This window comes from Syngnathus scovelli, chromosome 15 (genome assembly GCF_024217435.2).
Source record: "Syngnathus scovelli strain Florida chromosome 15, RoL_Ssco_1.2, whole genome shotgun sequence".
Taxonomy (NCBI): domain Eukaryota; kingdom Metazoa; phylum Chordata; class Actinopteri; order Syngnathiformes; family Syngnathidae; genus Syngnathus; species Syngnathus scovelli.
The window spans coordinates 3722987-3734999 of NC_090861.1; the positions used below are offsets into that span (position 1 = coordinate 3722987).

Consider the following 12013-nt stretch of genomic DNA (forward strand, 5'->3'; position numbering starts at 1 on the left):
AAACCCGTTTGACCGGCCGCAGGGACAACTTGTCAGACTTCAAGTCGCCATCTTCTCTTATTATATTTAATGGATTACATTTAAAATACATTCAGTACCAAAAAAACAGGTTCAAAATGATCACAAGACTTGAGGTCATGGGTCACAGAACACAACAAAGACAAATTGAAGAAATTTTATCACGAGTTTGGTTAAGCCAAAGTGCACAAGTCCACATCAAAGGTAGGATTCTGACCTTATATAAAAAAGTTGCTCTCATTCTTTGGAGTGGTCAACAGTAAGACCTTGAGCTAGTCCAGATCTTGGATATGTCAGGTCAGAGGTAGGTTCTTGTAGGATTGGAGGATGTATCTTCAGGTTGGCTCCCATCAGAACCTAAGTCTTGCGGTTCTTCTCGTCGGGCTTCAGCTGAGACTTGTCAGAAGATGGCGCTTCGCTTTGCTCTGAAGGCGCCGAGTCCATTCGCATCAATTGAGACTTGGTGGAGGACTTCTCCGAGTTTTGTCTGCCGTACCCCCAAGGGGTCCCGACGGGAGGCTCGGACTTGGCGGAGGCAGGCTGATAACCGGGAGGCCCGCTGAAAAGGGTCCCGCCGGACCTTGTGGCCGGAATCCTGTGGAGTGACCCGGTGGGCAAACGGACCATCAGGTATCGTACGGACAGGCTCTTGTCAGCGCTACGTGCTTCGAGGGGGCAATTGGAGCTGATGAAAAGCCCCCCTCCTAGAATGAGCATGATGGCCGTCCCCCAACCAATGTAGAAGCAGGCGCTGAGTTCACGCCGCTGAGCGTCAACCACGGCGCCGGCCACCCACGAGGTGGGAATCAAACAGAGCACTCCCGCCAGGATCAGAACAGCCCCTGCCACCACCGCCACCCTCCCTTTGGAGCCGGACCCTTCCCGATCCAGGAAGCGGGTGCACTTCCCCCCGATGAAGGCCAGCATGAGGGCCTTCGTAGGCCGGGTCGGCTTCCGGAGGCGCGGCGGGAGTTGAGGCGGGTGCAGGAACGCTAGTGGGAGGAGGAGCTGAATAGGCCGCTATCAGCTGAACACACAAGAGCGGAGAAAACAAACGTTTGACCCCGATGCTTATTTGTCTATACGTGCTCTCCGCGTACCGGGTAGGTGGTCTTGGTGATCTCCAGCAGTTTCTGCTTGGCCCTCATCTCGGCGTCCCTGGCCTTGCTGAGGTCCTGCTTCAGGTGGTCGGCTTCCTTCAGTCTGCCGGCGTGAGCGGCGTGAGAACGGGAAGGACGGGCGGCGAATCGCGGCGGGCCTACCTTCTCTCCGACTGCTCCACCAGCTTGACGGCCAGCTGCTCGGCCTCCCTCATCTTCTGCTCCATCAGCCTCTTCTCCTCTTTGGTCTTCATGGCGTTGACCTCCAACCTCTGGCGCTCCTGCTCGGCCGCCTTGTGAGCCAGCAGCTTGGCTTCCTCCTCGGCGATCTGCGCTTTCTCCGCCAGCAGGTCGGCCGTCTCCTCCGAGCGTAGCTGAAGGACGAGCCCGCGTTAACTCAGGGTAGCGGGCGGGCAGTTCTCCTCAGCGGAAGTTCACCAGCGCCTCGTTGGCCAGACGTGCCTCATCCTGCAGCTGGAATAGCCTCCGTTCCATCTCCTCTTTGGCTCGCTCAGGGAAACCTGCAGAAAAGCAAAGAGTGTTTTTTTTCCACCATGTTCACGCCTCAACAACACTAACACAAAGATTTTCTAAAAATCCATCCATAATAATCAAAAATACACAAAGCTCTTTACCAGGATGAATTTCTCGATGTTTCTGGCGGTTGAAAGGGACTTTTTGCTTGTTGTTGTTGGGCGGCTTGAAGCTAAGCTAACTTGCTTTGAAGCTTCGAGTAGAGCACGAAAACTCACCGAAAGCGACTCAAACAAGTCGGCAACTTTTCGCAAGACTCCATCACTAAACACGAACATGAATTAACTACTTATCTGCTTGAGTTTCCCCCTTTCCACAAAGTACCTCAGCAAATGCGTGTTAGCTGCTTGTTAGCTAAAGTTTAGGACAAGCAACAAGCTTGTTTTGAAAACGCCCCCTACAGGCAGTATAATTACCTACAGGCTGCAGCCGCCGTTATAGAGCTCTGTACACTAAAACCAGCAGACACAGAGACAGCTTCTTCCCCCAGGCTGTCGCTCTGATGAACTCACACCACTCTTAGAGTCTCAGAGTCATTACTGTGCAATAACATCCCGCTTGCCACACCTTTTTTGTCTACACTGTTTGTACTATGTGTCCTCTCTGCATCCATTGCAGCCTGGTCATCCTAGAAGAGGGACCCTCCCATCTGTGGTCTCTTCTCAAGGTTTCTCATTTCCCCTAGCTGGAGTTTTGAGTTTTTCCTTGCCCTCTTGGGAGTTTAAGATCAGGGGGTGTTTGAGAATATCTTTCGTTCTTCACATGTCCTGAGTGTTGTTGTTAGTCACCTAAATGTTGAACAGAGGCTGTGATTTACCGAAGTCAAATTCCTTGTTTGGCACGCTCAAACATGGCGAATAAAAAACTCTTGAATCTTGAATCTTGAATCTTGAAGTTTAGGACAAGCAACAAGCTTGTTTTGAAAAAGAGAGACGAGAATAGAAAGACGCCCTCTACAGGCAGTATAATTACCTACAGGCTGCAGCTCCGAAAAAATGCACATCCAAAATGCATCTTCATTCTCTGACTCTGTTGACTCATTTTTATTGGAGTCCACGTATATGACACATTCAATATGGCGGACGCGCTGACATTCCAACGCAACAGCTAGCTCGTAAAGATTGAGTCTATTTCCCTTTGCTATCCCTGGGCGCGCCTTCCTCGGGTAAAGGAGGTAAATTATTGATGGTTTCACGTTCAACTCGTTGTCATCACTACGCTATCTTTTTTTTTTTTTGTTCAATAACAGCTTAAGTAATATCAACAAGTAGACGTTCTATTCGTAGGTAAAGCACACGATAACAGCTTGCCTTTTGTGTGTTTATGACGGCACATATGTTGCACTTGGACGTCATGTCGTGTCGCTCTTGATAGGCGCTCGTGCACGATGACGTCCGCGGACGCACGCACGTTTGAAATGGCCAGAGACGTCATCCTGTCCGTGCACAAAGGAACCTCTGGGGAGGACCAGATCCACTTCTACAACCAGTGGGCCAAAACCTACGAGCAGGTCTACAATGCAATCACTGATTTGACTCGAATTCATTTAACTTTTAATTCCACCCATTAGCGTTGCCCACAACTTCTGCAGAGAACCACACCAGCCGCCCCTATTTCAGTCTTTTTTTTTTTTTTTACTGTTGACTGTTGTTTTCGGCATCCATTCAACAGGATGTTGAACTTATTGATTACCGTGCGCCCAGTCTGGCAGCCAGCAAAGTCTCCGCCCACTTCAGTGGAGAGCGCCAAGCGGCAGAAGTCTTGGACGTGGCCTGCGGCACTGGCATGGTGGCCAAGATGGTGGGCATCCATGAAGAGATCCAGCAGACTGATGCTCACTAAAAGTTCAAAATCTGTACGTGTGGTGCAGATGAAGTGGGAGGGATTCGAGCGCTTTGTGGGGGTCGACAGCAGCGAGGGCATGCTGCAGTACGCCCGACAGAGCGGCTTGTACCAAGACCTCAAGACGGCAATGCTGGGAGATCAACCAATTCCTGTCCCGTCAGGTAACTGTCCATCCATCCATCACTTTGGCTTTTGGGCTACTCGTGAGGCCATGATGAACAGGTGATGACGATAATCCAAAGACATGTTCTTCATCTATCCTCGTCTCCTAGGTGCTTTTGATATAACGATCCTCGTCGGCGGTTTAAATTCAAATCATATTCCAGTGAAGGCGATCCGGGAGTTACCGCGGGTCACTAAAGAGGGTGAGGACACTCTGGAAACCATTAGGAGCTTTTCAGGTCTAAAGCTAACTTCTGACCTCACAGGAGGCCTCATCTGCATGACCACTCGGGCTAACCTTGACAACTTGGAGTACAAGGCAGCCTTGGAGGGCGAGATGAAGCAAATGGAGAAGGAGGGACTGTGGAGCCGCGTCGACGTGACTGTCGTGACCCAATTTGAGCGAGGGGTGACCGATCATGAAAAGGCATACATTCCTGGAGCCGTTTATCTTTTTCAAAAGCTTTAACAGCTAGCTTTGAAGCTTTTAATACAGTAACGTGATGCTTGTCTGCATGTGCGTATTTCTGAATTAAAAACTTTCCATGAAGTCAAGTTGTCCCTTATTTGATTCACGTCCCTGTGACTGGCTGGCAGCTGGTCCTAGTCTGGTGGCAAGCTGGAAAAGAAAGAGCTGGGTGAAAGCGAAAGTTGACCAAAGAAACTATTTTGACATCTCCAAACGTAGAAGAGCAGTAGGGACTTTGATGATACTAACAAAAGGCCGGTGTGAATGGAAGTAAAACATGCCGAGTGAAACCAACTTGGCTTCCACAAATACAACAGAGGACTTTCTGTCAAACCCGTTTGACTGGCTGCAGGCACAATTCGTCAGACTTCAAGCAGCCATTTTCTCTTATTATATTTAGTGGATTACATTTAAAATAGTCACTACAAAAAAAAAAGGTTAAAAATGATCACAATTATATCAATAATTACTACAAACATTTTACACAAGTGCAAATATGTGTCTTGGATGTTTTGGAGTCTCGGCTGGGGAAAAAAATATTCAGAGGTTAAAAGATTCACATTGTCATTCCTACATTAAATGGTTAAACATGAAGTCAATTGAAGGCAGAGTTGAGGTCAGGGGTCACAGAACACAACAAAGACAGATTGAAGAAAATATTATCACGAGTTTGGTTAAGCCAAAGTGCACAAGTCCACATCAAAGGTAGGATTCTGACCTTGTATAAAAAAGTTGCTCTCATTCTTTGGAGTGGTCAACAGTAAGACCTTGAGCTAGTCCAGATCTTGGATATGTCAGGTCAGAGGTAGGTCCTTGTAGGATTGGAGGATGTATCTTCAGGTTGGCTCCCATCAGAATCCAAAGTCTTGCGGTTCTTCTCGTCGGGCTTCAGCTGAGACTTGTCAGACGGCGCTTCGCTTTGCTCTGAAGGCGCAGAGTCCATTCGCATCAATTGAGACTTGGTGGAGGACTTCTCCGAGTTTTGTCTGCCGTACCCCCAAGGGGTCCCGACGGCAGGCTCGGACTTGGCGGAGGCCGGCTGATAACTGGGAGGCCCGCTGAAAAGGGTCCCGCCGGACCTCGTGGCCGGAATCCTGTGGAGTGACCCGGTGGGCGAACGGACCATCAGGTATCGTACGGATGGGCTATTGTCAGCGCTACGTGCTTCGAGGGGGCAATTGGAGCTGATGAAAAGCCCTCCTCCGAGAATGAGCATGATGGCCGCCCCCCAACCAATGTAGAGGCAGGCGCCGAGTTCACGCCGCTGAGCGTCAATAGCGGCACTGTAGAACTTGCTGACCACGGCGCCGGCCACCCACGAGGTGGGAATCAAACACAGCACTCCCGCCAGGATCAGAACAGCCCCCGCCGCCACCGCCACCCTCCCTTTGGAGCCGGACCTTTCCCGATCCAGGAAGCGGGTGCACTTCCCCCCGATGAAGGCCAGCACGAGCCCCACGGCGCCGATCAACACGGCCAACACGATGAGGGCGCGGGCCGCCTGCAGGTCGGCGCTCAGCGCCAACATGGACTCGTAGGGCTTGCACTGGATTTGACCTGTGCTCTGGACCACGCAGGTCATCCAGATGCCCTCCCAGATGGTCTGCGACGTCACGATGGTGCTGCCCACGAACGCCGTCACCCGCCACATAGGCAGCAGGCAAGTGATGATCACGCCCGCCCAGCCAAGCAGGCACAGGCCGCTGGCTAGCAGCTGCATGCCCGTCGACGCCATGGCGACCACCTGCGACACATGTGGGTCAGACGGCATTGGCGATGACAGCGAAGATCACAATGGCTCATTTCTTTTCCACAACATACCTCAAAAGAATTCTTCTCCTTCCTGGTCAGACTTGTTGACTGTCCACATGTGACGCACGTTCTCCTCTGGTGTTTTGTAGTTCGAAGCTCATCCGGGAAGTTGCAGGCGGCCCTCGCTTGGTGTCACCTGAGAGATACTAAAGTGAAGGTAGATGCAGACAACCACACCTGGTCTTTAGGGAGCTCAGGGGGCGGAGCCTCACATCACTTCCTCGTCCCTCCCTCCGAGTGTATGCGCATTATTTTGAATAATTTTCTAGCCTATGATTGAAATGTCTTGATTAAAAAAAAAAAAAAGAATGTGATACTTCTATACAACAAAAAATGCAGTAAAGCTGACAATAAAGATTTTTTATTTACAAACTGATTTTTGCATTTAAAATTATATAAAAACAAAATACCCCAATGTAGATAAATGTTGAAATTTGCAGGCCATAATTGCGATGTGACGTACAACAAATGAGAGCTGACTCCTTCCTTAAGATCAGAATCTTTTCTATCCACTTGCCCTCTTCTGGGTCATGGGGGGGGGGGGGTATTCGGGATTTCTACAAACTTCAGAAAAGCTGCCTCTATGCACAACCACAAAAAAGTCCACATGCGTGACATCAACACTCCATCAGCACGTGTAAACGGAGCATACAAGCACGCCACCGATGATGAGCAGCGCCCCCGAGGTCCATCCCACGTAAATGGAAGCGCCCAGTTCGCCGCGCCTCTCCTCGGAGGGCAGTGGGTCAAAGAAGCCGGTGATAATGGCGTGGGCCGACAAGCTGACGGGAATCAGGCACAGGACACCAGCCACCACGAAGATCACACCTGCTGATAGCCCCACGTTGTTCTTGGTGGGCCAGTCGTGGCGGAGGAAAGTTGTGCAGCGGGCGCCCAGCACGCTCAGGCCCAGCGCCAAAGCGCCGACCCCCAACGACACACACACCTGCGAGAAGGTAGCTTCAGATTCATGCCATTGGAAGATGTTACGCATATACGCACCAGTGCCCGGGAGGCCTGCAGGTCACGAGGTAGAGCCAGGACAGAGTCGTACGCCTTGCACTGCGCATGTCCCGTGCTCTGGATGACGCAGTTCATCCACAAGCCTTCCCAGAAGACCTGCGCCGTCACGATGTTGGAGCCCACGAAAGCTGACACCTTCCAGGCTGGCAACGCGCAGATTAGACCCGTGCCCAGTAGACCAAGCAAGCCCAGCAGGACACCTACAAGCTGCGTCCGCATCTCGATTTTTGTCACGCCGAGGTGACATACACACACCCAACGCAGATTTTCGAGACACCCGAACGCAAACAAAGCCGAGGGGGTGGAACGATAGATCACCTTTCTGGCTCGACCTGATTCCTCAGAAAGAAGAACCGCGTAAAAGGAAAATTAGAGAATCAAAACATTTATCTAATCGCCTGCAAGCCTCAAGAGCTTCCCCTACTGGATCGGGTTGGTCATTGCAAGCATCTTCGTCGTGCAAACCATGGCTCAAGTGTCTCACCTAGTGTGGACCTGCAAATGTGGACTCAAAGTGTTTCTTAAATTTGAGAATACCCCTTCCAAAAAAAACAATAAAATAAAACCCAATTAAATTCCAACTTAAATCACTTCAAGGATAACCTGGTGATTGAAAGACGAACCAAAAAGGTGGATTAAAGTTAAAAGTTACGTTTATTTAAAAATCCAAAAACTGATCAAAAAAGTAAAAGTCCGTACGCATAGGTCAGACGTAAGCGCCCCCACCGGTGGCTGAGCGGGGCGCAGAGTATTTCACGGAGTATCTGCCGTCCCGGCGGGAGGCGCACTGGCCCAAGAAAAGCGACCCCCCGATGAACAGCAGGCCGGCTGCTCCCCAGCCGATGAAGAGCGAGGCGCCCAGCTCCCGCCTCTGAGAGTCGCCCAGCAGCGGGTTGTAGAAGTCGCGGATCACCACGTGCGCAGACCACGAAACGGGGATGATCAGCAGGACTCCACCCACCACGCACAGCACACCCGCCGCCGCCGCCACACGAGTCTTGGCTGCTTGCTCCTCCAGGCAGTTCGTGCATTTCCCTCCGACGCCGACCAGCAGAAGACCCACGACCACCACCAGGATGGCGATCACCACCAAGGCGCGCGCTGCTTGCAGATCGCTGGGCAGCGCCAGCATAGATTCGTAGACCTTGCACTGCATCTGTCCGGTGCTCTGCTTGACACAGTTCATCCATAAACCTTCCCAGAACACCTGCGCCGTCACGATGTTACTGCCGATGAAGGCGGACACGCGCCACATGGGAAGCGCGCACGTCAAGATGGCACCGAAGAAGCCCACAATCACCAGGAACGCGCCCAACAGCTGCAGGCCCACAGACGTCATCTTGTTGCGCGTACTTTGGTGCTGGTCTTGGTGCTGGTCTTGGTGCTGGTGCTGGTGCGTAAAAGTGCTGACCCATGCCCAACTGCTATTTAAGCACCTTCCATGGCCATCTTGATTGGCTGGAAGTCTAAACAGAGATTGGAAACACGTGTGGGGGGCATCTAGACGCCCGCGCACGCACGCACGCGTGCACGCGCACGCACGGAGCCCTTTTTTTGAGAGAAACATGAACAATTAGAAATTAAACTATTGCAGTAGAGGTGGAACAACAAATCAATTCCTCAATAAATAAAAATAAAACACCCACACACAAATGGTTTATCTCTTTTGAAAGTACGTCATGTTCTTTGCAGACCAAACGATTCAGAACATCTCAAACACCTAAAGGAGTGTCCTCCAACTTTTTTTTTTGTCTCGCTCTTTCCATAAACGCACAATGAAAAGTAGCCAGCGGCAAAAGCAGCAGTCGAGCGTTTGTCGTCGATCTGGTTTGGGTGCGGCTAGCAAGTTGGATGGTGACGTTTCTTTGTTCCTTTGTTTATCAGCAGGCTGAAGTCTCTCAGAGTTCAGAAATACATAAAAAGGCTTTTTATCATCATTTCACAAAAGGTCCATCAATCACATAAACCAAATATATTGAGAGACAATCGTTGCCCTCTTTTCTGTAATTAGCGGCTTGTTAGTTTTAAGTCAAAGCACCGAAACTCGGGCGTCAACTGTTTGCCAAAGGCATTGCTGCTCCCCAAATTTGCGTACATTGGTGTTTGAATAAAGTAAGCGAAGCCAGTTGCGATTACTAAATGAAAGATTTATTTACATGTGGTACAAAATGACACAAGAGAGAAGCTTGCTTGCATTTATCAAAGTAAAAACATGGCGAAAGGACAAAAAAAAGTTGTGCTTCCTGCGGGGGGATTCCCCCCCGTCAACTTGTTGACTTTTTGGGCCTCCGGCATTCCTGGCCAAGATGGCGGCCACTAAGGGCTCGTCTCGTCGTCCAGATCAACTATTCTTAACTTTCCAATTTGATCTCATCAGGTGGCACAATTCTCTATGTAGGCCAGTTCAAGGTTGTGGAAGGCCGCCGGTTGGTCTTTGGTTTGGTGGTGCTCCTTCCGAGGTGAAGAAGGACGTCTAGACGTAGTCCTTGCCGGACGTGGGGGCCGAGACGTCGGAGCGCGCCGCCTTGTATCGTGCTGCGTACGAGCCCTCATCCTTGCGGGGGCAATTACAGCACAGCATGCTGCCTCCTACAATCATGAGGGCGGCTGCCCCCCAGCCGATGTAGAGGGCGGCGCCCAGCTCTCGCTTCTGGGCGCTGGACACCAGCGGGTTGTAGAAGTCGCGCACCACCGTGTGCGCCGTCCAGCACACGGGGATCAGCAGCAGCACGCCAGCCACGATGAAGACCACCCCGCCCGCCAAGCCCACCTTGACCTTGGCCGCCGGGTCCTCCACGCAGTTGGTGCACTTGCCGCCCGCCACCGCCAGTAGGATGGCGAGGATGCCCACCACGATGGCGATGATCACCAGGGCCCGTGCCGCCTGGAGGTCGGAGCTGAGGGCCAGCATGGAGTCGTAGACCTTACACTGCATCTGGCCCGTGCTCTGCACCACGCAGCTCATCCAGATGCCCTCCCATGACGTCTGCGCCGTCACAATGTTGCTTCCGATGAAGGCCGTCACACGCCACATGGGCAGCGCGCACACCACGATGGCACCGATCCAACCGATCAGGCCTAGGGCGGCGCCCAGGATCTGGAAACCCGCGGACACCATGGCCGACGTCTGCTCTTTTTTTTTCTTCTTCGACTGTTTCTTGTGATGTCGCGTGAGGAGCCAAGTGACTTTTCTCTATGGGGGAGGACGGGGTGAAGAGCGGCTACATATGGCCTCGCTCAAGGAGGCGGGGCCACCCAAGAAAACACCTCTTTTGAGTCAGGGCCCGAAACCTGTTTGTCAGCCCTCAAACACGCTCTCACGAAGGCCTCTGAGGAAGACGTTAACTGCCAGCGCACTAACAATTAACCAAGCCCGACCCCTAAATCCACCTGGCCCAGGTTTCTCCTGAAGCTACACGATGAATGTCCCTAGTGACTCATTACCCTTCTTTACCATTTATGGTCATTTCCTGGATCACACGATTGCACAAACACAAATACACGTAGAGAAACAAAAGTTACACAAGCTGACGTCCTGATGATGAAAGTTGGTGAGATTGAACGTCAAACTGAGTTTCCCTCTGTATCATCATCAAATACTGTAACCAGTACAGTGCAAAAACTCAAATTAAAGCTAAAACAGTGCCCTCTGCTGGAAGCGGAAAGCATTCCTGCCATTTTGAAGGTGCGTCTCCACCGTTGTGACGTCAGAGGAGCTGTAGCCTATCACAGCCGACTTTGGTTTTAAACCTAATTTGCAAGAATGTCAGGAGCATCAGATAAAGATATATATCAAACAGAAGAGAGAGTTTTGACATCTTGGGTTTAGTTCAATGTTCCCCCGAGTGAGACAAAACAGAACGCAGACCACAAATAGAAGAAGAAGAAAGCATTGAGTCTTCAGCTCAGTGTCAGACGGGGTCACTTTTGAAGGGAACTTGAAAGAAATTAACCAAATTCCTTCTGCGAGCGACATCAGAGCTTGGCAGAAGAGAGAGCGTCATTGAAAGGCTCAGCGTGGACTTTTTTCTGAAGAAGAAGGGGGAAGAGGAGGTCATTCTTGCTGTGACTCATTCATCAAATCATATTGACAAGCGTGCACATCTGCTGTGTATCCGGAGGGTGGCCGAGCGAGCCACCAAGGAGGAGAACAAGTAACGGCGCCACGACTCCGCCGCGCGCCTTCTTTATTGACGTTCGTAAAGTGACATCACAAAGACTCTTTCACGATGAAATCCAAGGCTGCGGAAATCCCCGTTAACTTCCTGACCTCGTCTGGAACCTTTCGGGTTCTAGCGTCGGCGTTTACGAGCCGAGGTTTCGATGACGGTGAAGCTTCCCAATAGAAACTTGTTATCTTCTTTCAAGGGAGGAGGAGTCTATTTTAATCATATAATCATTCTGATTTGGTTCCTGATGAGTCTGCCTAAAACTTGATGATCGTTTTCATCTGAAGCGACCGAATGCTCCACCTGAATTTGATTTGATCATCAATTTTATTCTCCTTAGCTACTGTTCACATGTCATCATATAATAATAATACATCATAAATCAATGACTGATTATGACTGTGCTGCTGTTACTCAATTATGGTTCAGTTCCGTTGAAAAGAAGACGATACTGAACGGCCTTCTAGTTGTGTTTATCTTATCTCTTGTTAGCCGCCGCTAGCTGGCGGGAAGCGGTGCTAGCGACCCAACTCAATCGCGATTGTGATTGCCTTCACACCGAGTTGCCCAACCAAAGTGTGTCACGCTCTCATCTGACCTACTTCTCAGTTCTCCAATGTAGAAGTGGATGAACATCCATCTCTTTGTTTGATATTTAGTTCCGTAAAATAGTTTGTGGCGTTTACACAGTACGTACTTCCCCGTGCCGCCATTTTGTGTCACTTTGACCTATTTCTTAGAGAAGCACAAGAATGTTAGCAGGAAGAAACACTGAAGTTGTCTCGCCTCAGGTTGCTCATTAACCAAAATGTCACACTGGGACACGTTTGAGTTCTCCCTCGTCACAACAAAACTTTGGATGAAACAATGCCAACAAGTAA

General features: G+C 50.6%; 5 protein-coding genes across 6 annotated transcripts; 1 reads left to right on the plus strand and 4 right to left on the minus strand.

Annotated features, from left to right (window-relative positions):
- Positions 1 to 639: 639 nt before the first annotated feature.
- LOC125982407 (merlin) lies at positions 640 to 2670 on the minus strand. 2 transcript variants are annotated; one of them, XM_049742962.1, is made up of 5 exons: positions 2625 to 2670; positions 1557 to 1639; positions 1281 to 1492; positions 1119 to 1221; positions 640 to 1045 (listed from the first exon to the last, which is right to left on the minus strand). In XM_049742962.1, exons 1-5 carry the CDS (start codon positions 2653 to 2655, stop codon positions 791 to 793), a joined length of 684 nt encoding a protein of 227 aa, XP_049598919.1. In that variant the 5' UTR covers positions 2656 to 2670; the 3' UTR covers positions 640 to 790. The 2 variants fall into 2 exon arrangements, with proteins under 2 accessions (XP_049598919.1, XP_068509318.1); XM_068653217.1 differs by lacking the exon at positions 2625 to 2670 and adding an exon at positions 1754 to 2544.
- Positions 2671 to 3032: 362 nt separating this feature from the next.
- Positions 3033 to 4209, plus strand: mettl27 (methyltransferase like 27). Its single transcript, XM_049742959.1, has 5 exons — positions 3033 to 3162; positions 3324 to 3452; positions 3523 to 3658; positions 3770 to 3862; positions 3926 to 4209. Exons 1-5 carry the CDS (start codon positions 3040 to 3042, stop codon positions 4126 to 4128), a joined length of 684 nt encoding a protein of 227 aa, XP_049598916.1. The 5' UTR covers positions 3033 to 3039; the 3' UTR covers positions 4129 to 4209.
- A 294-nt stretch (positions 4210 to 4503) lies between these two features.
- LOC125982374 (claudin-4-like) lies at positions 4504 to 6169 on the minus strand. The gene is made up of 2 exons (XM_068653211.1): positions 5950 to 6169; positions 4504 to 5872 (listed from the first exon to the last, which is right to left on the minus strand). Exon 2 carries the CDS (start codon positions 5861 to 5863, stop codon positions 4928 to 4930), a length of 936 nt encoding a protein of 311 aa, XP_068509312.1. The 5' UTR covers positions 5864 to 5872; positions 5950 to 6169; the 3' UTR covers positions 4504 to 4927.
- A 116-nt stretch (positions 6170 to 6285) lies between these two features.
- Positions 6286 to 7322, minus strand: LOC125982415 (claudin-4-like). Its single transcript, XM_049742976.2, has 2 exons — positions 6943 to 7322; positions 6286 to 6886 (listed from the first exon to the last, which is right to left on the minus strand). Exons 1-2 carry the CDS (start codon positions 7180 to 7182, stop codon positions 6569 to 6571), a joined length of 558 nt encoding a protein of 185 aa, XP_049598933.1. The 5' UTR covers positions 7183 to 7322; the 3' UTR covers positions 6286 to 6568.
- A 276-nt stretch (positions 7323 to 7598) lies between these two features.
- Positions 7599 to 10184, minus strand: LOC125982441 (claudin-like protein ZF-A89). Its single transcript, XM_049743008.2, has 2 exons — positions 9596 to 10184; positions 7599 to 8302 (listed from the first exon to the last, which is right to left on the minus strand). The coding sequence occupies exons 1-2, from the start codon at positions 10079 to 10081 to the stop codon at positions 7670 to 7672; spliced, it is 1119 nt and encodes a 372-aa protein (XP_049598965.1). The 5' UTR covers positions 10082 to 10184; the 3' UTR covers positions 7599 to 7669.
- Positions 10185 to 12013: the final 1829 nt, after the last annotated feature.

Coding starts and splice junctions, on each gene's coding strand:
- LOC125982407 (XM_049742962.1), bottom strand. CDS start 2,655: ATGTGCATTTTTTCGGAGCTGCAGCCTGTAG. Junction 1,493..1,556: donor GTCTGGCCAACGAGGCGCTG/GTGAACTTCCGC, acceptor CTCGTCCTTCAG/CTACGCTCGGAGGAGACGGC. Junction 1,046..1,118: donor TCACCAAGACCACCTACCCG/GTACGCGGAGAG, acceptor TTGTGTGTTCAG/CTGATAGCGGCCTATTCAGC.
- mettl27 (XM_049742959.1), top strand. CDS start 3,040: ATGACGTCCGCGGACGCACGCACGTTTGAAATGGCCAGAGACGTCATC. Junction 3,163..3,323: donor GGGCCAAAACCTACGAGCAG/GTCTACAATGCA, acceptor TCCATTCAACAG/GATGTTGAACTTATTGATTA. Junction 3,659..3,769: donor ACCAATTCCTGTCCCGTCAG/GTAACTGTCCAT, acceptor CTCGTCTCCTAG/GTGCTTTTGATATAACGATC.
- LOC125982374 (XM_068653211.1), bottom strand. CDS start 5,863: ATGGCGTCGACGGGCATGCAGCTGCTAGCCAGCGGCCTGTGCCTGCTT.
- LOC125982415 (XM_049742976.2), bottom strand. CDS start 7,182: ATGCGGACGCAGCTTGTAGGTGTCCTGCTGGGCTTGCTTGGTCTACTG. Junction 6,887..6,942: donor TGCAGGCCTCCCGGGCACTG/GTGCGTATATGC, acceptor ACCTTCTCGCAG/GTGTGTGTGTCGTTGGGGGT.
- LOC125982441 (XM_049743008.2), bottom strand. CDS start 10,081: ATGGTGTCCGCGGGTTTCCAGATCCTGGGCGCCGCCCTAGGCCTGATC. Junction 8,303..9,595: donor AGAAGCGAGAGCTGGGCGCC/GCCCTCTACATC, acceptor ACGCGCAACAAG/ATGACGTCTGTGGGCCTGCA.